The sequence below is a fragment of the Sabethes cyaneus genome, chromosome 2 (genome assembly GCF_943734655.1).
Source record: "Sabethes cyaneus chromosome 2, idSabCyanKW18_F2, whole genome shotgun sequence".
NCBI classification, from domain to species: domain Eukaryota; kingdom Metazoa; phylum Arthropoda; class Insecta; order Diptera; family Culicidae; genus Sabethes; species Sabethes cyaneus.
Window position 1 is genome coordinate 36,929,028 of NC_071354.1, and position 24,897 is coordinate 36,953,924.

The following is a 24,897-nucleotide window of genomic DNA, read 5'->3' on the forward strand; positions in this document are numbered from 1 at the left end:
AACTGGAAATCGAAATAGTTTACCTTTTGATAGAATTAATTCAGAAAAAGAAAACACTGGAAGGAGTTTCTTTTAAACTGGAACATCCGAAAACTGCACAGTATATGCGACCCATTTCACAAATTTAGCACTTGAACAATAATAAAACTAACAGGATTAGTTTGTTATACGAAAAATTGACAAAAGTCTTGGTTTGAGCGATCCAACCAAATGTTTAAATTGTAGCAACGTTTTTATTTTAAACCGTTTAGTAAATTTTCACTTAATACGCGGCTACGAAAATAAGGTGCTGCCACCAGTAAATGTTTAGTCTTCAAAACAAGCAAGGTCAGGAAAACATTAAAGAGTGTGAGGAACAGAAAGATTTTTGACAATAATTCTTCATTTACACTCACATATCTCAATAGAGTTAACAAAAGGGCGAATGCCGCAGGTGTAAATAAAACGCGTGAGTTATTTTTTGCTGGACGAGCCTAGCAAAATCAACTCTCAAATGGCTTTTTACGCTTGCGGCATTCGCCCTTTTGTTGATTCTATCTTCATATGCGCAATTCCATGAGTGTAAAAGGGATGATGGAGAATTGAATTGAATTGAATTGAAGATAGAACCAGCAAACCAGAGAATGTGGCACACGTAAACAAACCGAGCGAAAGCTGATTTTCTTATACTGGTCCAGCAGATAATAACTCATCCGTTTGGGTTACATTTGTGACATTCGCCCTTTTGTTAATTCTATCTAGAAATGGTTAAACTCTATACTGAAAGTTGAGTTGTTTCCGATAGACGTGTTCAATTTACGGTGTACTTTGGTAACCTTTTATGCCGCAATGGCGCTAGTAGTCGTGTCTTCAGGATTATAGAGGAGTGAACTATATTGTTAATATAATATATTTGCTGATAGCACAGGCACAGGGTTTCGTAAGAAAATACAAGGCGGACTCCAAGCGGTCTCGCTCTACTATGGACCAAATTTTTACCATCCGACTGATCTTTAAAAATTGCCGGGAGTGCATTGTGCCAACGCATCATATCTTTATCTTTATTGATTTCTAAGCAGCATACGATACAGTCGATCGAGATACGATACGATACAACTAGAGCAGATAACGCACGAACGCGATTTTCCGGATAAACTGACGTGACTGACCACAGCTAAAATGGATCGAGTGAAACACTTGAATCTCAGCAACATTCTATTTCCTTTGAGCCGCGGTTAGGGTTGAAACAAGGTAACGGCTTATCCTGCATACTGTTCAACATTGCTTACGTTGTATTCTGATCGAAGCGAAATTTCTGATCAGATCCGAGGCGATCGATATGTAGAATAGAGGTCTTTACAGCCAGCAACTTTGCGACGGTGGAGGCAATCTACGCCAGACTAAAAGCGGAGTCTAGAAGGAAATAAATGCGTCGAAGACCAAATATATGAAAGGAAGAACCTCAAAAGACAACAACGACGGCAACGAACTAGAAGTGGTAGATGAATTCGTGTATTTGGGATCGCTGGTTGCCGCGGACAACAATACAAATAAGGAGATCCAGCGGCGCATTCTATTTAGGGAAGTCGAGCCTACTTTGCCGTTCGCAAAACGTTACTACCAAGAAGCATACGCCGCCGTACGAAGCTGACAATGTTCAAAACCCTTGCCTTATTAGACCGGTAGTTCCTTATGGACTTGAATCCGTGATGCTACTCATGGAGGACATAAGCGTTCCTGCCCTATTCGAGCAGAAGCTACTGCAGACGATATTTGGCGGAGTGCCAACTGAGAGCGGAGATGTGCGGAGGTGTGGGCTGGGCACGTCGTAAGGATGCCGGACGGCGATGCGGTGAAAACGATTGTCTGTTTCAACCGCACTATAAAAACTCTCTTACTGCATCAATCAAATAGCGTCTGTTAGCGCGTACAAGTCGTAGAATTATGGATCGCAAGGCGGCGTATGAGTCAGTTAAAAATTAACACATACCAATGATATGGTGTAGGTACATGCTTCCCATTAAAAAAACATGTCCGTTGGCCGTCATCAACGATTAACTGCAGTCTTAACTGTATTATACTTTTTAGAGAGATCACGTTCAGATATTAGAATTAAAATCCATTCTACATTTCAATGTAGTCGTACAAGTACTTACGCGCTAGCTCGTAGTTACCATTGCTTCGATAGATGCAGGCCAGATTGAATGCAATCTCCGCCCGTAAATCCAAATGCTCCGCATTCAGTCGAACCAGATCACTGCTGAACTGTAGGGCTCGCTTGTAGTGCTCAACAGCTAGGCTGTGCATTCCCAGCTGGTGATACATTCGCCCTATGTTGTAATGAACCTCGTTCGACAGTTCGCTTGGTCGTCCCTTGCGATACTTCTCGATGAACCCAATAGCTTGCGAGGCTATGGCTTGTTTCTTGATCGTAAACTTCTGACAGGCGATCTGCGTCAGTGTGACCGCAATCAGCATTGCGTGCAGAGGATTTCCAGTTTCCTTATAGATTTGAGTGTAGTCATTCAAAGCATATTTGTACGTTCCCGCATTTAGGTGATAGTTTGCTTGTAATGTTCGGACATTTATGTCTATGGTTGGCACACGCTCGAATAGTCGCATCAGATATCGGTTGTAGCGAATATCTCCCGTTACGGAGATTACCAAATTAAACAGATTCCACAGTTGAGGATTGTTGCTTTTACACTCTCTGTTGACGCGTTCACGAATCAAATTGTACGCGTAAGTCGGATCGCGATTGTAAATACAAGCGAAAAGTGCCAGACACAAAAGCTCTTGTCGGTTGCTTTGAAAACGTTTCGCTGTGCACAGCGTGAATACTAATTTTTGAAAATACGAATAGTCTTTCATGTAGTCTGCTATTTCCAAAAGGTTAAGCACAAGCTCCCATTCGGTTTCGACAGACGGCTCGTTCTCCGAACGCGAAAATTCGGGCATGGCTTCGTCGTAAGGCTCCTGCCGTGAAACCTTGATTTCCTGAATTCCCCTTATCATTTCACCGTAGCGAACGATGGAAATCGCTGCTCCCATTTCGGAGCGGCTTTTCAATGGAATGCAATGCCGCATCAGAAGCATAAATCCTGCTGATAAGAATTCTTCATATTTCCCCACCTCTTTAAGCATGAGGCATCGCTCGTAGAGCAGCTCTGCATCCAGTATTTCCATTTCAGGATCCTGTTCAAGAGCTTTGAGCGCTTCCTCGTAGTTGCCTTGTTGTTTGAGCAGTGCCGATAACGTGAGTCGGGCATCTAAATGTTGCGCAAGAGATACGACCTAAAATAGCATATCACATGACTTTAATTTGATTTTTAATCTTTGAAAACTGCATTATATGTCTTACCTTCCGATAGGCGTTAATCGATTCGTCATAATCCCCAATAGCTCGCAAACAATCGGCGTACCGCAACCAGACAGCTGCGAGCGAAAAGTTTTCACTATTCACCAGCGGAACCAGCAGCTTCAGTGCAATATGGTACTGATCTTCCTTCATTAATGATTCTGCAATATCCAGATAGCAGTCCCCAGCTTCCTCTACGTTTATATTGGACAGTACGTTGGTCACCACCATCTCCAGCAGATGCTCACATTTCAGATGCACCAACACTACCGCCAGTTTTGTTCGAAAGTCCAAGATCATCGATTCCGGGATGACAACGTTATGAATCGAAGGCGTATCCTGGTCGTCGTTCATAATTTCTTCTACCTCAACATTGGCGTGTACCATCAGCACCTCTAGCGCTCGCCGGTAGCTGCCGTTCGAAATTAACAGTTCCAAAAAGAGATTGATATTTTCCACACTGAACAGCTCCGGCACAGTACCATAGGCTCGCTCCATTGCTTCCAGCGCAGCCAGCACGTTATTCTCTTCATGAAACTTTTTCGCCAGCCGTTTTGCTGTTTCAACTAAAAACTCTCCCCTTTCCTTCGGAATGTATGGAAGCATCGCAAAGTAACATTTAAAAGCCAATTTCTCTTCGCCTTTTTTCTCAAGCAATTGAACACGTTTCATTCGCAAGTCGAAGTTCCGCGAATCGGTTTTAATGGCTTTAGCGTAGCAAGTGAGTGCCTGATCGAGATTACCCTGTTCCTCTGATATTTCCGCGATCCGCACCCACTGTTCTACGTCGGACGGATTTAAGTGGGCAGCAATCAATGAAAATTGCAAAAACTTTTCTGGGTCTTCCGTTTCATAGATTTGGGCAAGCGTAATGAAGGGCTCATGGGCCAACGGAACCTGGCGTACAATCTCCAAGCATAGCTGCTTGGCCATCTCTGTGTCGCCTCTAGCGTAACATAAATTGGCTTGACCCATCAATCCCTGTAAAGCCGGCGGCAGGCAACGTTTGTGGCGCTTCATGGATGTTTTTCCTTCTACCTTCACTTGCTGAGGACCCTGCAAGTTACCCTTCAGTGCATCCCTTCTCGACGACGTGTAGTCCTTTTCGAATCCTACCGACTTCCGGGTGGATTTTCTCCGCATTCCCATCTCTTCATCTTCCAGTTCTAGCTCATTAGGCTGATGCATTTTTGCCTGATATTCGGAGTAGCTGATTTCTCCACTAACGAACTTCTTAATCCATAGCTCATTTTGTTGGGGATTTTCGTCGTCTGTTTCCGATTCGGAGGGTGCGGAAGAAGTTGAAGCAACCGAAGACCGTAATTTGCGCTGTGGTGGAATGATGATTGAAGCACCGGGCTCTCCCGGTAGTGGAATGGAACTGGCTTCGACGAACTGCGAAAGCTCCTGAGGGTCCACCTGCATTTCGTCCAGTTCTTCGATAACAACTCCATCGGATTCTGACATAATTCCGTCCGGGATTTCGAAATTTTGTCTGCAGCCGGTAGAAATCGTAGAAATAAGCGTAATCGTTGCGAAAAATAAACAAACTCTTTGACAGCCGGTGAGACAGTGAGTAAAATAATACTCTCGATAATTTGTCGGAGTAAATTTTGCACTCTATGAAAAATATTAAATATTTTTACCTATATTCCAAATATTAAGTATAAATATAATAATAAAAAACAAAATAATTTCTAAAACCCAGAAGTCCGCATTTTTTATTTTATCTGCCACTATCTTTTGCGATTGCCAAGTCTGATTTCAAGTTCAAGTACAATTTTAAGTCCGAGTTCACGTCCAACTTCAACTTTAAATCCAGTCAAGTTCAACTTCAAGTTCGATTTCAAATCTAGGTTCAAGTCTGACATTAGTTTTCAGTTTTGCATAAACCATGCAAAATGGTTGGTTATGCGACCTTTTGAAAACTAAATCTAGAAGTATAAGGCGGAGTTTCCACCTATTTAGACTTCCACGCGAAAATTATTAGCGTGATTGAAAACGAGGAAAACAGAAGAGGCTGAACAGAAAAAAGGGAGAACGAAAGAGAAAAGAAGAAAACTGACAGTAAATAAAAAAAAACGATCAGAAAATTAGGAAAGCAAAGAAGAAAATGACGACAAACTGGACATGAAAGAAAAAAATACGGAACAAAAAAGCAACAGAAACCAGTTAGAAAAGGAGGAAAAGAAAAGCAGAAAATACAAAACAACAAAAAGAACAACAAAAAAAAAAACAAAAAAAAAGGATAATGGAGAGAAAAAAACGAAAACAGAAGACAAACAGAATAAAACGGAAAAGAGCATGACAAAAAGAGAAAAAGCAGAACCTAATAAGAGGGACAACGTAACAGAAGAAAACGGAGTTACGGTGATAGAAAACAACAATCGAGACAGCAAAAGAGGAAAAACGGGGTTGAAAATGAAAATGAGAAAAACGGAACAAAAAAGAGAAAAATAAGGACAATGAGAACTGAAAAGTGCGAAAAACGGAACATGTAAAGAAGAGAAAGTGAATACAGTGGTCAGCAAAAAAAAAATTCAAGAGAGCAAAGGACGGAAAACCAGACGAGTGAAGACGGAACAGAAAAAGAAAAACTACAAGGTATACAGCCCTAAGGGTTGTACGAAAGGGTGACGTAGGACTAGATCAGATCATAAGATAAAAGACTAACGTAAACTGCATTTCTGGCATATGTAAGTTCATAAGAATCTGTGAGTGCCATTGTTTAAGTGAATGTTTGAAAGAGAAGAGCGAAATATTCAGATTCAATTCTTCATTAAATGCAATGGTGGCTTTGAAAATACGTGGACGGGGGTTCATAAGTACAACGCCTGCAACTATTGAGACATAGATTTCTTTTAAAAATCACTTGTGTGCATCATAGATGTTGAAATAGTAAGTACAGCAAAGTTTCGTTAATTGGTGGTTCGTTAATTGGGCGGTTCGTTAATTGGGCGTTCGCTAATTGGGCTATGTGACAACTTGAATGTCAAAATTGTATGAAATTTTCGAGTTTAGAATTTTCTAACAACTGTCAGTCGGCCCAATTAGCGAATCAGCTGGAGTGCAGTCGTGGCCCAATTAACGAATTCAGGCTGTAGTATTAAATATGATTATGCGTAGCTTGACATGTTTCAATTATTTTACTTTAACTCGCTTGTGTCCTTTAAAAGGGCCATTTATTACAAATAAGATTAAAGCCAAAGAACGTTCATCGCAAATATGACGCGCTCAGTCTCAGTCTCGCTGTAGCCGATTTGTCTCCACTGCAGTTGGTTGCTCCCTCTGCTGGTTTGTATCCACTGCTGCTAGTTGTTCTCGCTGCTGCTGATTATCCTAAGCTGCTGCTGTTTACTCCTCGACACTTATTGTTATAAGAAATAACGAGAAATGGAAACAGCATATGTAAAAGCTGACGTAAACACTCTCCCTAAAGTGGATTTTTTCATGGACCAGCATTTCCTCTCAACTAATGATAAGTTTCGAGATGCCAACAAGTGTGGAAAAATTAAAAGGTAAACACTTTTATTCAAGTTATTAATACTGATCTAATAATTATCTGTATTTAGACCCAGTAATCCCAATTACTTGAAGTCAGCTATTGGCAGAGTTCAATACAAAATTAAACATGGTATTTATACCATCAAAGCCAAAGTCGTCCTGAAACATAAGGTGACCAATCATGCCCACTAAGACCCCCACATGCCATATTTGGTTCCATTTGCTTGATTAGTTCTCGAGTTTTGAGGAAATTTGTGTTTCATTTGAATAGGAGCTCCCCCTCTTACGCCTTCTATAAAGTTGCTCTCTTACCCCCTCCATAAAATTGCTGGTCATTTTATCCATCCAGCGACAGATAAATTGTCCAGTTTCGATCAGTAGTTTAGTAGTTATTACCATTTGAAATCTCTCATTCAAACGTTACACTTTTATTGTCATTTTCACAAAGTGCTACACAGTCCCAGTATAGTAAACAAAGACGTAGTCCTACGTCAAAAAAATGACAGAAAAGGTGGGAAAAGAGGAAAGAAAAAAAGTACAAGGGTCCATGCCTAGTGGCACGGGCGCAGGCTTGAAGTAGGACTACGAATGTAGCGCAATTCGTCTCCCAATGCTAAAGCCGGTGATTTTTGTATGAATTTCATAAATAGATGCTCAAGTTGCGCATTAAAGAATTGTGTTCTTACATGTGAGAAATTCATAATTTCAACTCTTCAGTTAATTTATATGGTGGACCTGAAAAGGTCCGTTTGTTAATCTCTAATTCTCAAATTTCTGACTCGTAGTGTCCATTGTCAACTTTCGTCCTTCAGATGGGCTATTGGGGTGAGGATTAATGGTGGGAATACTGTTTACCGGACAAACGCTACTGGTAGGATCTGTAATCAAAATAGACTGTTATGTTTATGATCGTTAGGATAAATTTTACAACAATCAACCTGCTAGTTGTCAAAGGAAGATTAGAACCGTTGCGGTTGTTTAGTAAGTGGTAAGATTTTAGATATCACTGGTACCTGTAATTTAATTGTCTGCTGATGACATGAAATTTTCAATGAAAATACTCATAATGGTTTTACTTACCTAAAGCAGTAAATATTGGCCGATGATAAGAGAAGTAGCTGATGAAACGTTTGCATCTAACATTCGGAATATGTTTTGCAAAAACCATATCGATGCAAGATCCCCCTAGTGTGGTTGGTTGTCGATTTGATACTAGACTCAAGTCAAGAAATCTGGCCATGAACTCTACGAACTCCTGACCTTCTGGTTTTGCGAGGTCAATATTAAAATCGCCGGTCACAATAATTGGAACAAGTTCATAAAAGTATCTGTACGTGAACAAGTTTCTCGTCATAAACAGCTCTGCTTGTTTTAAGGTCGTATTTGGTGGAAGATATATTGAAAATAGGATGGTTTTACGGTTGCCAATTAAAACTTCCGCAGCACAAATGTCACCATAGCCGTCTGATACTTCCAGCAGCGGATCGTGCTCTTCACTGAACTTATTTATTACGTGTGGAACGGATGATGCAGACACATTTATCTTTTCGTAGATTGCTACGCCACCTGCTCGCACATTGTTACGTTTCGAGTTGACGATACATTGGAAACCTAAAGGTATAATTTTATTAAATTAAAATTAAAATAGTAAATTAATGTCAAAGCATAGATATACCTTCGACATCAACTATTGCATTGGTATTCATCCAAGTTTCACTGAAAGCAAAAATATCCGTCCGCATCAACACGTCGTCGCTCGATATGTCAAGCGTATGGGCATTGAGACTTTGCACATTTAGGCTAACTAAATTACATGAATTATCGTCGCTGATTACGAAGCTGCGTAGTTCATCGCTTAGCGTTACAATTCGATGATTGGAGAGCCGTTGAATCTCGTTCTGCAATTCCTTCATTTTTTGTGTATTGCAACCTTTCGAATGATGGAACTTGAACTCGTTCTGCTTATTTGTAAGGTAGAGGCCTTGCAACGATGAAACGCGTGACAATCCAACATATACTAACTGTTGTTCTTGGCTCTTGTCGTAATCAAATACTACTTCTGAGAAAGTGCCTCCTTGCGATTTATGCACCGTAAGCGCACAAGCGCTGACCATGGGAAATTGCGTTCGCTTGCATTTGATACTACTGCTAAGGGAAATGTTAGCTACCCGTTTGGAAATTGGTGTCCAATCTTGCTCTAGCACTCCAGGTCTGGCGAACACAAGGGGTCTTGATTTTATGCGTAATGCAGCGCCAATCGCAGCATTCTCGAACTTGAGCCAAAGACGTGTTGGTGTTGGCTGCTCGTCATTGTCGTCGTATTCTACAAATTTAAGTTCACCAATTGCTCCGTTTACGAGACCGTCTTCGACATCAACATTAGTGGTGATCATATACGGCATGTTGACAACCAAACACAGCAGAAACGGCAAACATCCGGATTCAGCAACACCCATTTTGTGCAGTTTTGTTCGAGCACTTGCCAGCTGTGACGCGTCTTTATAACCAGTGATTACATCACTAGCCGTACAGTCGAAACCTTGTTTATCAAGTAAGGCCTGAGCGTTATATTTATCAACGGCTTCATTGCGATGATAAAGGCGGATTGCTTTAGGTGCATTTTCATTACACCATTCTACAGTTCGGAAGCGGCTTTCAATTACCTGCGATTCTTCGGCCGTCAATCGTTCACCGTTGCCGATTTTTGTAAGCAACGTAGAGAACTCTACATCACTCTGTCGCATCACTCGCGTTAATGGGAAGTATTGCAGGGATTGCCACAGGACTGCTCCGGTGATTGACTTAGCTGGTGGCTTGTACACAGGTCTTGCGTTAACAGGAGGTAACTGTCGAAGGTCGCCACAAAAGATCATATTCATACCACCGAAAGGATCATCGTAGTTTCCCTTTATATCCTGCAATCGCGTGTGCACAATATTGAGGATATCTGCGCCTATCATACTCACTTCATCAACAATGACTACTTTGATATTGGCAAACGCATTTCTATATAATTGCAGTGCCTCGAAACTAAGCTTCCCTTGATTCCTACGTGCCATAGTGATTCGAAAGGCCGAATGAACGGTGGTTCCTCCTATGGCAACGGCAGCCTTTCCGGTTGATGCGCAAGCGACGAAAGAATTATTTTGCGAGTTATGAACTTGGGCAAAGCGGTTATATGTCTCCATAAGAATCCTGAGGGTGAAGGTTTTGCCACAACCTGCCGGGCCTGTGAAGAATACTTGTAGTGGCTTACCATTCTCGTCAAAGCTGTGAAGACTGTCAATGGTCTGTAATATTAAGTCACGTTGCTCTTTATTCGACGATCGTACCAAAGCACAATAATCCTGCTTGGACATTACTGTCGTTCGTTGCTTAATAGCTGATATTCCGTTTGTAGGAAGCAGATTGATATCGTCATCGTTCGGGTTCATAGTGATAGCTTTCACACAATCATCACGCTTTTCGTTTGCAACTTCTTCCTGCGCATCTTGAGGGTCGTCCATGCACAGCCTCAGATACTCCTCAATGGTTTGTTCGATATTGATTTGACTGTCGTATTCCTTTCGCTTCGCCAGAATAGCTGATTCGTGAGCTTCGAACATCTGCAAGAACTTGTTCCCATCCAGTATATCACACAATTCGTTCCGAAATGGGACGAATAGTGTTACCATTTCACGCTTGTATTCTGATAACTGCGACATTTTATAACCGCACCATTGCAATATACGAGGAGTGCTACGGGCTTTATATGTGTTGCTGCTATTCCTTTCTTTTGTATACAGGGCAGCGAAATCAGCCAAACAAACATCTTCTAGTCCAGCACGTGTTTCATACCGTTGGATGACATTCAACGTCCACACGTCCGTTGAGTCGTCTTCGATTCCTTCCTCATCCATTTGTGTATTTCGCTCTCGTGATTTGACTCGTTCGTGAGGCCACATTGTTGGAATGAATTGAGTTGCTCTACTGCTTTCTGACATTGGCTGTCTAAGAAGATACCATGCTGCTTCCTGGGCGGACATTTCTACAGCGTTTAGCATTTTCAAGCTGACTTTCTTAAGTAATGCTGTATAGTCTTGATCAGGATATTCATCTTGCAGTGTTATTAACTCTCGATGCAGGTTGCTGACACCTCTATTGGTTTTGTTCACGTACTCCACCACATATGAAGCACACGAGTATTCTTCTAATATAAATTGCAGATCCATATTAGACGCAAGATGTTTTGCAATCCACGGATTAAATGGATTAGTCCATAGCTCAGTCATGGACCGTTTGAACAAGATGGTCGGTCGACGTACAGAGGCTCGAATGACATCGAGATAAAGGTCGAAGGAACAGCAGCAGTCAGTAAGAAATGCTTCAAGCGTATCGAAAACCTTTGTTTCCAAGATACCTCGCATCTCTGTAGCTTTCTTCATGAGGTGGTTTCTGCGACTATCGTCCGTAGGGATGGGAAGTACAACTCTAGTCTCGTCCATCGGCCAGTACGGAATGTTGAAGCGGCAACGATTTTCATTTCGCTTAAAACAAGTAAAGGTATGCTTATGTACCTACAAAAGAAGTGTTTATTAAGCACAAGACATTGATTTCTATGGTTATCTGGCATACTTGATTGGAGTAGTTGTCTGGCAAATCCTCAGGGCATACAGAACAAAGATCCCGTACTAACTGAATTGTAGCCGGCATAGTTTCAGAAACTGATTCGTTAGGATCGTTACTTAACCACAGCAGTATGTGAGCATGTGGACTACCACGATGCTGAAACTCGATTCTTTTGAAGTAATCTATAACACGGTATTTGCCGAATGGACTAAACCTTGAAGAAGCTAGCAAGGTCATAATGACATCCACCAATTTTTTAAAATATACGCAACACGTGACCGGATCGTTATTAACTAGAGTCGCACGCTGTAACGCAGTAAGCTCCCGCAAGGGATCTGTCAGATCAGTGCCGGTGTGTTCACCCGATAGACGATGCAGCTGTTTCAACAAATGTGGCCATTTCATTTCACTGGCACTCAACGTAAGAAACATCGTGGGTTTGCCAAGCTGTCGTATCATCGCGAACAAATCCTTCTTTCTTTGAAACCAATACTGCACGGAATTGGGAATCGATTTTAGGAATGTCAAATCTCGGTCAATACATTTTTCGACAAACTCTCTGTCTCTCAGCTGTGCACGAGTGATGTTTGCGGTGCCAGCACATTTGAACGTGCTCTGCAAACCTTCTGTAACGCGTAGCCGTAGAACCTTCATCGCCATGTATAGAAGGTGTTGAGGTTGTACTCCTCGTCTATCCTTGCGCCTTAGCTCGCTCGTAGCCATCATAAAGTGTGTAACGCGCACACCTGGCTTATAGATTCGCGGGTGACCCAAGTAAATACCAGGGAATGAAAGTTCTTCTGCATTTTCGTCGTAGATTATGGAAAGAGGGACCCTATTTTGTCCGGGAGCGATTTCTAAACATTTGTCCTCATTCCATAATAATGTTTGCTGTTGACCGAGTAAAAGCTCTATTTCGTTTTCGGAATCGATTGATTCCAGCTCAACAGAATTTTCTGCGGATGTTGCCGCTTCGTCACTGTCTACAAAAGTTATGCCATTTCGCCGGTAGAGAGGTGTATTTACTAAGTACTGAAGCCATGACTTAACAGTGCTTTTCTTTACATACCCGGACAAGTAAGAAGATTTGTGGACTAAGTGCTTTTTTACAATTACGTTGAAGGCTTGGTCATCTTCCAGTTGTCGCGGAAGAGCTTTTACCATAGTGTCAACGTCCACCGGAACGTTGATCACTTGGCCAATTATGCCATAACCACTCCACACCAAACAATAATTGGCTGCTGCCGAGTTTTACCACCTTTGCCGCGTCCGGACAGGGAGATAAAATCGTAACTCTCGTTCACTAAATCGTAACCCAAACAACGCGAAAATGATGCCGTTCGCAAAATCAATTCAACTGCTTCATATACTTATTCAGTAGTTCTTAAAAGAACTGATTGTTTTCTACCAGCTGTTAATAATACGAATCGAAGAAATTTACTGCTTGGCAGCAGCTTTTTTCGGACCGCGTTCTCCGTTAGAACTTCTTTTGGCTTTGGAGTTTTCGATGCCTTTGCTCTGGTCTTCATTGACTTAGTAATCTTGCTTCTCGCTAGCAAGTTTGGTAGGCGAACGAACCGGAAGCGCCAGTTCTTTGCTTGGACCAGAAAATTTTCATCTCTTCATAAACAAATTCGTTCGTCCTAAAAAGGACGGGTTGTGGTAAATTATGTGGTTGAAAATCCGGCTAGCAGAATGGCTTGAATGTTTGAAACAACACCTCCCAGGTGACAATGGTTACCGGACAGAGCATTTTCCATTGATTCAAGCTCTTCCGCTCCCCGCAACTATTTGGTTCTAATATAGCTGATAATAGATCGATGCTCCGGCAACCAACGGATCCAAACAAACAATGATCCGCTGCTGCTGCTGCCGCTGCGCTGCGTTTTACTAGTTTGTCCTTGCCGAGTCCAGTGAGGGAGATACAATCGCAACTCTCCGCTGTCTGTTCGGCACCGTACCGTACCGATGCCAATGCGAAAATGATGCCGTTCGCCGGCTTACTTCTGATTATATACCAGAGCAAACGGCAGCAAGTTGTAACAAAGGCGGATCAACGTAGGGTAGAGAATCATAGACACGAAAGAAAGGCGGTACAACGTACAACGAAACCGTACATTGTTTGAACAAAACCGGTGTCCGGTGGTTCCTTAATGAAGAGCTACCAGTTTCTGCAGAGCAACCTAATATGAAGCATCGTCTTCATGCCACCGAAAACCAGTGGAAAGGCCGCAAAGCGCGATAGGAAAAAGAAGAAGAAGCCACGCCACTAGGAGAGCAACGCTATTTTCTTTCATTTAATGCCGACAGGGATGGCACGGCAACGGGCATGGCAGACGTGCACTCACAGTTGTGTGTGGTTGTTCCGGGTGAGTTTGCCAAGCGCGCCGTCTCGGAAGGTACCAAAGTATACCGGCCTATAGTAAATGTGTCTTGTCAGGCTTCTGTAACTATACAATTAGCCCTTTTTAGGGCCTAATATATAAATGAAGATGCAATTCGATTTTCTCACTAAACGCTTTGCCTCGAATTACGAAGTGGCGCAGTTTTCTTTTCAAAAAATTTTGCCAGGTAATGTGGCTTTTCCGTTTCATGCTTTCCAGAAAGAATCACGAAATGGCATAATTTTGCATATGTAGGTAGGTATATGATCAGTTGTATTCAGTAAGTATGTTATAGTACAGGACAATTATTCAATAACTTTTTCTGCTCATTAACGAGCGCTTTTATTGAAACTGTTGGAAATTGGTGTGGAACTTTTATATTTAATAATTTGGCTAAACTATAATGGTCTTTTCGACTCCATAATGGATCTGTTCTGGGAAAGTTGCTGGAAAGAAGGCAACTTATTAAAACAAAATGAAACTGTGAATGCTTGCATCTGTTTGTTCATTTGTTACAATAACCTGATGCTTTTAACATCAGTTCGCAATATTTGTCGTAATGCCGTTTAAACATACAATTACTGTACGTGTTAAAGCTTGGATAAATAAACTGCCAACTTGTCATGTGCATTTTTAAATGAGGAATATCATTCATGAGAAAAATCAATTCAACTGCTTCATATACTTATTCAGTAGTTCTTAAAAGAACTGATTGTTTTCTACCAGATATTAATAATACAAATCGAAGAAATTTACTGCTTGGCAGCAGCTTTTTTCGGACCGCATTCTCCTTGGAACGACTTTTTGCGAAATGCGAAAATGATGTGGTTCCTCGGATTACCGTTGGTTATATATCAGAGCAAACGGCAGCAATTTGTAACAAAGGCTGATCCACGTAGAAAAGGGAATGGCAGAGAAGAAAATAAGGCGTGACTTTGTACGTTGTTTGAAGCTTCCAGTTTCTGTAGATCAAGCATCGTCTTCATGTCATGGCACCGACAACCAGTGGAAAGGCCGCAAAAAGCGATAGGAAGAAGAAGAAGCCACGCCGCTAGGAGAGCTACGCTATTTTCTTTCGTTTGTTGACTACGGCTCAGTCAAGCATAATATCAAGTTATAGTGAGTGTGGCTGGCTGCCGGGTGAGTTTGCCATGCGCGCGCCGTCTCGGAACGTACCGAAACAGTCACCAAAGTACAAATACTCATAGTAAATGTATCTGGTCAGGTTTCTGTAACTATCCAACAATTAGCCCTTCTTAGGGCCAAATATATACATGAAGATGCAATTCGATTTTCTCACTAAACGCTTCGCCTCGAATTACGAAATGGCGCAGTTTGCTTTTCAGAAGATTTTGCCATGTAATACAGTTTAAACATGACTGGCGGCTCGTACGCGCATAGTTGATAAACTTCCAATTTGTCATGTTCATTTTAAATTGAGGAAAAATGTGAGAAAAATCAATTTAACTGCTTCGTCTACTTACTCAGCAGTTCTTAAAAGAACTGATTGTTTTCTACCAGATACTAGTAATGCAAATCAAGGAAATTTACATCTGGGCAGCAGCTTTTTTCGGGCCACCTTCTCCGCTGGAACGACTTCTTTTGGCGGCTTTCGGTGCCTTTGCTGTGGATTCCATTGGCTTAGTAGATTTTTGTTCGGGGGCAGCCGCATATTTACTCCAGTAGTACAGCTTTACTCGGAGCCGCCTTTACAGCAGTTAGCAAATTTAATTTGCTATCGTCCGTTTTATCAACCTTGAACGAATCAGAAGCGCCTGCTCTCTTTGTTTGGACCAGCTTTTCGACCTTTTCGACAGCTACCTAATTTCAAAACCATTTTCACGAATGTGACCAAGCTTGAAACGTCACAATTGTGGCTGGCGGCGATTTACTTGAAGACGGCTTGCAGCGAAGATCCGTTGATTATTCAGGGCATTGATAGCAGCGAAAACCATATCGTTCGCTGGCGGACGAGTCGATGGCTTTTTCGGTTTGTTGGCGTTTCGCTCCGTGAATTTGGATGTCTTCGATGCCTTATTCCGGAGAAGCAGCAAGCAGCAACAGCTAAAGCCTAACAATTTTCGAACGGATTCTATTACAAGGCGTAAACTAAATACAATCAAAGGAAGCTTAAACCATAGCTCATCTCGTATATATTTCTGTCATCTGTGCTTGGGAAGCATTGACGTGGGGAGGGAAAAAAATGAAAATATTGAATTAGTGAATGTTCGTCTAATATTTTCTTAATTATTACATGTCTGTTAGGGAAACATGTAATAAACTATGTAGAAATGGATTTTTTGAAAAATTTCCAATCGATTGATACCAATATCTCTAGAATCTATTGAGGGATGACTGAGTTATAAGCGTGTAAACCATAACCACTTTTCGTTACATGTTCCCTTTTCGTTTTTCTGAAGTGCACCCCAATATAGAAATCAAAGAAGTAGTCCTACTTCAAAATAGGAAAAATGGAGCAAAATGCTACTGAAATCACAAGAGAAAAGAATACTAGCGAGAGAGAATGAAAATGGAACGAAAAATCTAGAAAAGCAAAGCGCAAAAACAACAGGTAGATCGAGAGAGAAAAAGACGGAAAACGGGGAAATGAAAAAGGAAAATCGTAAATCAAAAAGAATAACGAGTGGCAAAATAAAATAAACATGACGGAAAATAAAAAAACGTGGCATCTAAAGGAGAAAAACGAATGTAGGGAAAAGAGACAAAAAATTTTGGAAAAACTGTAAAACGAAAATAGGAAAAAGAAAGGAGTAAAAATGGAAAACGAGAGAGAAAATTACAAAAACATGAGTGAAAAAGTAGAGGAAAACTGGACTAAAAATAAGTAAAAACATGTGACAGGAAAAGATCAAAAACGGTACGGTGAAGAAGAAAAATCGAAGCAAAAGCAAAGTGGAAAAACGGAAACTGGAAAAGAAAAAAAGAGGAACTGCGAAAATGTAAAACATATGAGACAGTAAGACGAGAAACGTGAATTTTGATTGCAAATAAAAATTCGTGTTCTAATTTCGTGTCCATATGGCAGTTTAACTCTAATTTAACGTTCAATCACTGACGAACTGACATGACACATAGAAGAAAATGCTTTAAAAACTTTAAAAAGATTAACTTAATATTTTTAGTGAAGGAGGGGAAAGAGCGGAAAGATGAGGAGGGGGGGGGGGTATTGGTAGCAACGCTTAACAAGTAATCGTTTTGACTCCTACCTTTTGTCAATTACTTCTTAAGCGTAGCTACCGATACGCTCCCCCTCCTCATCTTTCCGCTTTTTCCCCTCCTTCGCCAAAAAATTTTCATTTCTTTCACACACCGTCCCTTCAGCAATTGTATAACCACCAAGAGAACCACCGTTTCAAAAAATATTAATTATATGTATGACCGCAGTCCAAGGTCAAGACTAAAAACATGAGATTAGTCCGATATCATGTCTAATTTCAAGTATAACTTCCAGTTCAAATTACTCCATATTTAAATCTAATTTCAAATCCAATTGTAAGTCAAATTTTCAGTTTAATTTGAAATGAGCCCAAATTTAAGTCTAACTTAATGCCCTGTCAAGTCCGATTTTAAATCCAATTTCTAACTTGCTGGAATTTTTAGTATTGCAAGGAATTGTAACGATCCAAAGTGCGCAATCGTATTTACAAGTGCTATTTTAGCTTAAATCGTTCCGGTCTCTTTGACTCACTTATTGCTTGGAATGTAACAAAAAAGTGCGCCGAAGATACCGAAACGATTTAACGTAAAATAGGACATTTATGAGCGTCCGCCTAGTTAGCTCCGGGGTACGATGCTGGCCTTCGTATGTCCGAATCTCGACTGGGCGGTGCCGCTATAGAGCTAATTACAGAGGATCTTTGCACTATGCCCGTAATTTTCGTATACTCTATTAACCGGCTGCGAAGCCTGTCGATAAAGAAGGATCAAGTTCGGAAGGACGTTAATACACAGAGAACAGACATTCATCTTAATCTCGTGGGGTGTGTAAAAACCAAACCGCCATCTTGAAAGCATGTGGTAATGCTCCCGTTGCGTGGCGCTCGCATCGCTGACAAGGCGGGCTTTGATTTGCTACTAAAACATTACAACCAACTACGTTGCTACAGTAACTGCAGCAACCAAACTTTTGGATAAACAAAAACTGTCAGCAATCGTATTGAAATTTGTTAGGAGACAACAGCATTACAGCAGAAAGCTTAATATATTGATAATTTGTAAGATCTAAACCATATGCATATCTTATGATAGGGAATTGCTCTATTGTGCTGGCAATGCCAACGTGGACGTAGTTTTAATTGGCTCCATGGTATCGTGGTTCGGTGGCAACTAGTTCGCTTGTCAATCAGAGTTACACCGATTCTGAACGACAACCTCAATCTTTTCTGGCAGGTTTAAGAATTTTTCTGTTCGGTTCCAACGGTTGCCACCACCGGCCGTTTCAGCTTACGATTCTGTGTAGTACTATGTAAGCCTGATGATTGTTTGTAGATGCAACTTTTAGCTTTTGAACTTTTGCGCACGGTTAATTATTGCTGACCTATTGGAACTTATCACCAATAGAGGCTCACACCTGATAACAAAAGAACAGAATAGTTTTTTTTTTTAATTTTTGACTGCACAGAAAACCTACCTCATCAGTCCGACGTTCCGAATTACGTATGACAATCGTACCATACCATACGATGAACACGGTTATTCCTGGCATTTTGACGGATGAAAATGTATAAAGTTAAAGGCAGAATAATAAATATTGTCCTACCTTTCACCAAACACTTTACTATACAAAAATCGTCGAAAAATAGGTGTAAAAAATAGGTGTAAAAATCTAAATACATTTTCACATATTTTACTGAAACATCGCGTGTTCGAAAAATGTTTACAATCAATAAACAAACATGCATACGTTGTTACAGCAACTGGCAGTGGAGTTGCCAGCTATTGAAATAAGAAGAACATAGCAAGAAACTATCCAGCTTTCCACGAGCGATAATGGCGGTTATTGAGCACAAGTGGGCACAATCTTTTGACATTCATTGGAGGAGCGTCGAGTTCGCCCTGACGGAGTTACTATGGAAACATCCATGATTGTTTGTTGTTCGAATCAAGGTTCGAATGTAAAAATGTAAACATTGTTCAATTTTGCAGATCAGCTAAAGAGGAACATAATTAAACGGACAAGTTTTATGAATTGTGGCTTCGCAGTTTTCGGATATTTCAGGGAGAATGGCCAAATACGCAGCGAAAAGTTTCTTATCAAAACGAGACGCTGTTCGAGAGCAAACTTGGCAACGATTCGACTAATATGAAGTTCAATGTTCACGTTTGCCTCTGAGTGCATTCGAATGTTTAATTCGCACGATTGTAGAAAGTATCCTGAGCCGGTGCTTTCAGGAAATTATGGCCACAAACCACTACAAAAGTTTGAATCCGTTCAATTATGTTCCACTTCAGCTGATCTGCAAAATGAAACAATGTTTATATTTTTACACTCGAACAACAAACAATCATGGATGTTTCCATAGTAACTCCGTCAGGGCGAACTCGACGCTCCTCCAATGAATGTCAAAAGATTGTGCCCACTTGTGCTCAATAACCGCCATTATCGCTCGTGGAAAGCTGGATATTGAATATGGCAACATGATCGAAGAGCAAGTGGTGCACCCTGAGATAGATGTCGCTAGTGTATTATTAAAAGTTTTACACACCATTTGAATGAAATTTTATATGAACATAAATGTCTGTTCTCTGTGGTTAATACCCATGACTTTGGATGGTACATTTTTTCATGCAATCAGCAATACCATTCAAAGTCTAATTTTCAGTGCAATTCCTTGTACAATTCCAACTTTTACTTTAAGTCCAGTCGCACCTCAAAATCCAGAGTTTTCATGTTCTATAGGTACGCGCTTTGCCGTTTTGAAAAATCATGACATTTTTTTTGCACCGGGCTACAATTATTAACTCCGACATCGTGTTTGTTCAAACGTCAAACGTGGAACCAGGGATACCAGACTTGCAGATTTATCTGCAAATTCCAGATTTTTGGAACGGTCTTGCAGATCATTATAAATTTGCAGATATTTGCAGTTTTTCTGACTTTCATTGTTTCGGTGCAGATTTTTGTTCAAAGCTCTTTAAACTTTCACAGACTTCCTAAAAAAGTGTGCAGATTTTCGCAGATTATTTTCAAACCAGAAAATTCGAGTAGCTGGAAAACTGCTCGATTTTTTTGGTTTTCGAGCAGTTCCATACATTTTTTTAGAAAATATGGCATCTCTGCGTGGAACACACGGACGGTGATCGGCGACGGTACGAGCGGGTACGGTGCTTTCATTCTGTAGCAATTTTCATCCTCGCGTAAATCTGTATTCCTATGGTTTGTGAATCCTTTTTATTAAACAAGAACAAGCTGGTGTTCTCAAGAAAACATAATTCAGTGAATTAATACTGTGTCCATAGAGGTTAGTTATTCATTGTTTACAAATGTTTTATCATCAGGGAAAATTTTTCGAAGGCCTTTTTTAAATTTTCACCTACATGGAAACGGATCGATACCCGACCAGCATATAATTAGCGGTACGGTACATATACCCCAGCATATACCGATAGTTTAAGTTCACCTGTACCCAGTTTGCTTTGATTTCTAAACGTTCGGCGGGTGGGAGTGGCGAGACTTTTTTGGTGTACCAATTAAGTGGATTTAGTGTGCACTTCGTTTGATGGAAGAAAAATAATAACACGATGAAGTGTTTGTGCAGTTTTCGTAATCAGTCTGTAAATTTGCAATTTATGTGAAGAAAAAGTTTTACTTATCACTGCAAAGCAAGTGTTATTCAAGTACAATTCCGGATACTAGGTATATACTATAATAGCTCATTAGTAGACGGACCCGGACTGTGAGTTTCTTGTATGATATTGCTGATCACAAGTGGATTCTATAAGTACATTATATATGTGAATCATCACTTGAAAAAAAGGCCCCGGAATTTGTGGAAATCTCATAACACACCGTATCAAGCAGTTATCACATATAACGCGAAATCTGATAAAGATTTCTTATGTGTTGTGTACACCGCATGTCGATTCAGCAATACAACGGTAAACATACACGAAAATGTGCTGCCTAGGGTATTACTCATTAAGCTAATGTATAACTTTTGACATACTTTATGTCAAAACTATGAGGTCAGTGTTAAATGAACCGCTTGTTTTAGGGATTACTAGAATTTTCATTCCATTTAAATGGTGATTTGATCGAGTTATTAATAATCATGTGACAATTATTTATTGCCTATCAGACATAACTAACCGGAGCGAATTGATACAGTTCTCGGATTTCACATTTTCTGCTTGCTAGCAATATAATAGGCGGCTAGCAGTCATCTAACCGGCTTCAAACTGGACTGGAAAATGGTAACAACGCCCTATATCATCAATGAAATCTACGACATCATTCAGAAGGTAGGTGCCCTAATCAAAATCCCATTCAATTATGCTTTTCAATTTTAAAACCTTGACAGTCGACGGCCTTTGAGCTGACACTGGAAGCTCTGCTGGCGCTCGGTGTGATATGGATTGTGCTCCACAAGCGCAATGGAAAACGAGAAAGGCAGCTATCGCCCGAGCAAAAAGCAAAGCTGCTGGAAGATTGGATTCCCGAACCACTGGTCGGAGATGTTCCCAGTAATCACTCGGCCCTTCACACGCACGTTGTTTACGGCAAGGTTGGGAAGGTGATCAACATTGATGGAAAACAGTGTCTGAATTTAGCGTCGCATAATTACTTGGGATTGCTGGGCGACGAACAGTTGGAGGAGGAAGCCATCAAGAGTTTACGTAAATATGGTGTTGGTTCCTGTGGGCCACGCGGGTTCTACGGCACTGTTGATGTTCATCTCGAACTGGAGGAACGTTTGGCAAAATTTATGCAAGTTGAGGAAGCCGTCGTTTACTCGTATGCTTTCTCCACTATTGCTAGTGCTATTCCAGCCTACGCCAAGCGAGCCGATATTGTGTTTGTGTAAGTTAATGTGCGCGTACTATAAATTGTCGAACATTCATGGAATTTGGTTTCTGTTGTAGAGATGAGTACATAAACTTTGCTATCCAAAAAGGCTTGGATGCATCGCGAAGCAAAATCGTCTATTTCAAACATAACGATTTGGCTGATTTGGAACGTTTGCTAGAAGAACAAGCGGTTGAGGATAGACGAAATCCGAAAAAAGCAGCTAAACGAAGGCGCTTTCTAGTAGCGGAAGCTATCTACATGAACACGGGAGAGATTTGTCCGTTACCGCAGATGGTGGAACTGCGAAAGCGCTACAAACTGCGTATGTTCCTGGACGAAAGCATTTCCTTTGGTGTCCTGGGTGAGAGTGGACGTGGCCTGGTCGAGCATTTTAATGTGGACGTGAGTGGACTTTTCTTCTCGTAATATGGCAGTTTGTAGAAATTATGGTCCTTTTTTTGTAGAAAATTGAAGTAGATCTTCGATCAGCAGGATTGGAGTGGGCAGCTGGTACGATCGGAGGATTTTGCGCTGGTTCTTCTTTCATTGTGGAGCACCAGCGATTATCCGGATTGGGTTACTGCTTTTCCGCATCTCTGCCACCTTTGTTGACTCAGGCTGCCATCAATGCTCTCGATAGGTTCGAAAGTAATCCAAAAATATTTGTCGAATTGCGGGACTGTTGCAAGAAAGTGTCGGAGTACGTACATCACCTTGCTATTTTTTAAGCTGGACATTTTTATCCATTGTTTCTCTATCGTTTGCAGAAAACTGCCTTCACTCGTTGACTTCAGCTGTCGTGGAGATCCTCTATCGCCCGTAAAACATCTTTACCTCAAGAAACAGTATGATACAGTCACAGAAAAGACACTTCTAGACAAGATTTCTAGAGAAGTACGCTTGCACTTGATAGGTGAATCTCAGGAACGTTTGTATTAAATTACCTCTCTTACAGTGCATCGATACCGGCCTGGCGGTCATCACTCCGGAATATTTGGAGCACATGGAGAAACACTGTCCGCGACCCAGTATTAGATTGACGGTTAGCCGGCTTCTGACTGATGCCGACATTGACGGAGCGCTTCGGATCCTGCAGCAAGCGGCGACAAAGGTGTTAGTAGCGGCCTCGTAATTTACCAACCAAAAAAAAAAAAACGCTCCCACACAAACAACGATACCTATGCACACAGACAGTAACACAGCATGTTCAGTTTAACATTCAGCTGCCTTTCTCTCGGATGCGAGAATAAAACTAGAAATTTGTATTGCCTCATTAAACCAATAACAAGTTTTAGAATGTAATTCTATTTTAAAACAACCATGATAACCGCATGGGCGATTAGTGTTATTATTTCTGCTCAATTATTACAGAAGCGTTGTATGATAATGTATGAAACTTATAACTTTTGGCTTAAAAACTTATAATTCAATACGGAAACATGCTTTTTTTTTGCTAATCTACATACAAATAATTAGTTAGTTTGGTTGCACTTTCTGCAACCTCAAATAGGAAAAACTACAACCAGTTCTTTGGTTCAACATTCTAGTAATACCAAATTCCCTTACAACTATCGATCTAATTATCATAAAGTGTGTTTCGATTTTATTACCATTTTTCTCAAACAATGTTAATGTAATCTAAACAATAAAGGATTCCAATAATTGAAGAAATAATGATAATGTTTTTTAATATTTTTGATTTTTGATTGACTTTAGAGGAAGTTCAATAGAATCCACCGAAGCATAAAAACTTTTTTGGCCCAATCGGTGAAAAGACCGCAGGAAACCAGCATCCTTATCCAAAGAATCCACTTCAAAAGAGATTGCTATCTTTTTTAGAGCAACATAAAATTGACTGCCTTTTCTGGTCTGACTTGGCTAACTGTCGCCGGTCGTTATTCGAATTCTATGGTTCAACGACAATGGCGTTAGTCTGATTCCCAAGGGGAAGAACTCGGACAATACCTTGTAGTTAGCTAAGACTATATTGAGGAATATTAGTCGAGTCTCGAGTGTGCAGGACAAACAGAAGAAGGCTAGAACTGTAAGCGACGAAGAGGTTCAACGAAAATAAAATTTGGCTGCAGTATCGAGGGTAATTGGGAGGCTCATGGCTACCAAATAATTGGGAAATCAGCTGGTACTTACTTTACTTTTTCGGTGACAAATCCTCTTATCAAATCTAGGCCGAATTTAGGAATCATCTCCACACTTCTCGGCCTTGGACTACCACTCTCCAGTCGCCCCTAATACCCGCTGTTCTGGCATCCACGTCAACAGCGCTCATCCAACTTTGTTTCGGTAGAATTTATGAGAAGCTCTACCCTTGCAGTTTCCTCCTTAAGATGTACGTGTACGCTTCTTCCACAGCTCTACGGTTAACACCGATGATATCGATATCGTCCGCGAACCCTAGGATCAAAAATATTTCTGCAGACCGCTCCATCTTGTTCACCATTCAACGATGCATCGAAATGTTGATTCCAATGCCAAGCCACCTCCGATCTATGGGTAATCAGGTTCCCCTTCTTGTCGTTGCACAGAACAGGAGTTAGCACGGTCCGGTTTCTGATTCCGTTAATCGTATTAAAGAAGCTTATCGTATCGTGCCTCTTGAAGCAATTCTCCGTCTGCGCAAGAACGCAAGATCCCAGGCCTGGGGTTTCTTACGACGGTGAAGTATCTCTCTCTGCTCTGGCGTGTTACCATTGCAGTCAATATGCGACTTCTGGTTCGATTCTTTTCATCAGTCCCTCGTTGGCACTCTTTGCCAAACCACTCACTGGAAGTGGCTGCAGCAATAGTACCCAACACTTTTAATTCTGTAGTACTGATACATCGTGGATGTTCCTCCGCTGCTCGTTCATGTTCTCTCCAAGTTGTTCACCGATTCGCTCATCAATCTTCCAAGAGTACTCTGCAATCGTATCTTACTCGCTGGTTTCAATTTGAATACGTTGGACAACCAGGCGTGGATCTTGCTTACTACGAGATAGATTTGATCCTCGGAACGATTGCACGTCTGCGACATCAGT

At 41.0% G+C, this 24,897-nt stretch overlaps 2 protein-coding genes across 5 annotated transcripts; one reads left to right on the forward strand and one right to left on the reverse strand.

Moving 5' to 3' along the window:
- Window positions 1-2,103: 2,103 nt before the first annotated feature.
- On the reverse strand, window positions 2,104-4,818 carry LOC128736950 (general transcription factor 3C polypeptide 3). The gene is made up of 2 exons (XM_053831465.1): window positions 3,341-4,818; window positions 2,104-3,273 (listed from the first exon to the last, which is right to left on the reverse strand). Exons 1-2 carry the CDS (start codon window positions 4,802-4,804, stop codon window positions 2,104-2,106), a joined length of 2,634 nt encoding a protein of 877 aa, XP_053687440.1. The 5' UTR covers window positions 4,805-4,818.
- Window positions 4,819-20,158: 15,340 nt separating this feature from the next.
- LOC128734529 (serine palmitoyltransferase 1) lies at window positions 20,159-23,524 on the forward strand. 4 transcript variants are annotated; one of them, XM_053828775.1, is made up of 7 exons: window positions 20,159-20,315; window positions 21,153-21,315; window positions 21,375-21,874; window positions 21,937-22,264; window positions 22,327-22,562; window positions 22,630-22,756; window positions 22,818-23,524. In XM_053828775.1, the coding sequence occupies exons 2-7, from the start codon at window positions 21,265-21,267 to the stop codon at window positions 22,992-22,994; spliced, it is 1,419 nt and encodes a 472-aa protein (XP_053684750.1). In that variant the 5' UTR covers window positions 20,159-20,315; window positions 21,153-21,264; the 3' UTR covers window positions 22,995-23,524. The 4 variants fall into 4 exon arrangements, with proteins under 4 accessions (XP_053684750.1, XP_053684752.1, XP_053684751.1 ...); XM_053828777.1 differs by having other exon boundaries at window positions 21,212-21,315; XM_053828776.1 differs by lacking the exon at window positions 20,159-20,315 and adding an exon at window positions 20,332-20,952.
- Window positions 23,525-24,897: the final 1,373 nt, after the last annotated feature.

Bases quoted from the DNA above. Each gene is read 5' to 3' on its own strand.
- LOC128736950 (XM_053831465.1), bottom strand. From the start codon at position 4,804: ATGTCAGAATCCGATGGAGTTGTTATCGAAGAACTGGACGAAATGCAG. The intron at 3,274-3,340 runs GTAAGACATATA...ATGCTATTTTAG, and splicing joins CGATTAACGCCTATCGGAAG to GTCGTATCTCTTGCGCAACA.
- LOC128734529 (XM_053828775.1), top strand. From the start codon at position 21,265: ATGGTAACAACGCCCTATATCATCAATGAAATCTACGACATCATTCAG. The intron at 21,875-21,936 runs GTAAGTTAATGT...TTTCTGTTGTAG, and splicing joins CGAGCCGATATTGTGTTTGT to AGATGAGTACATAAACTTTG. The intron at 22,757-22,817 runs GTACGCTTGCAC...CCTCTCTTACAG, and splicing joins TAGACAAGATTTCTAGAGAA to TGCATCGATACCGGCCTGGC.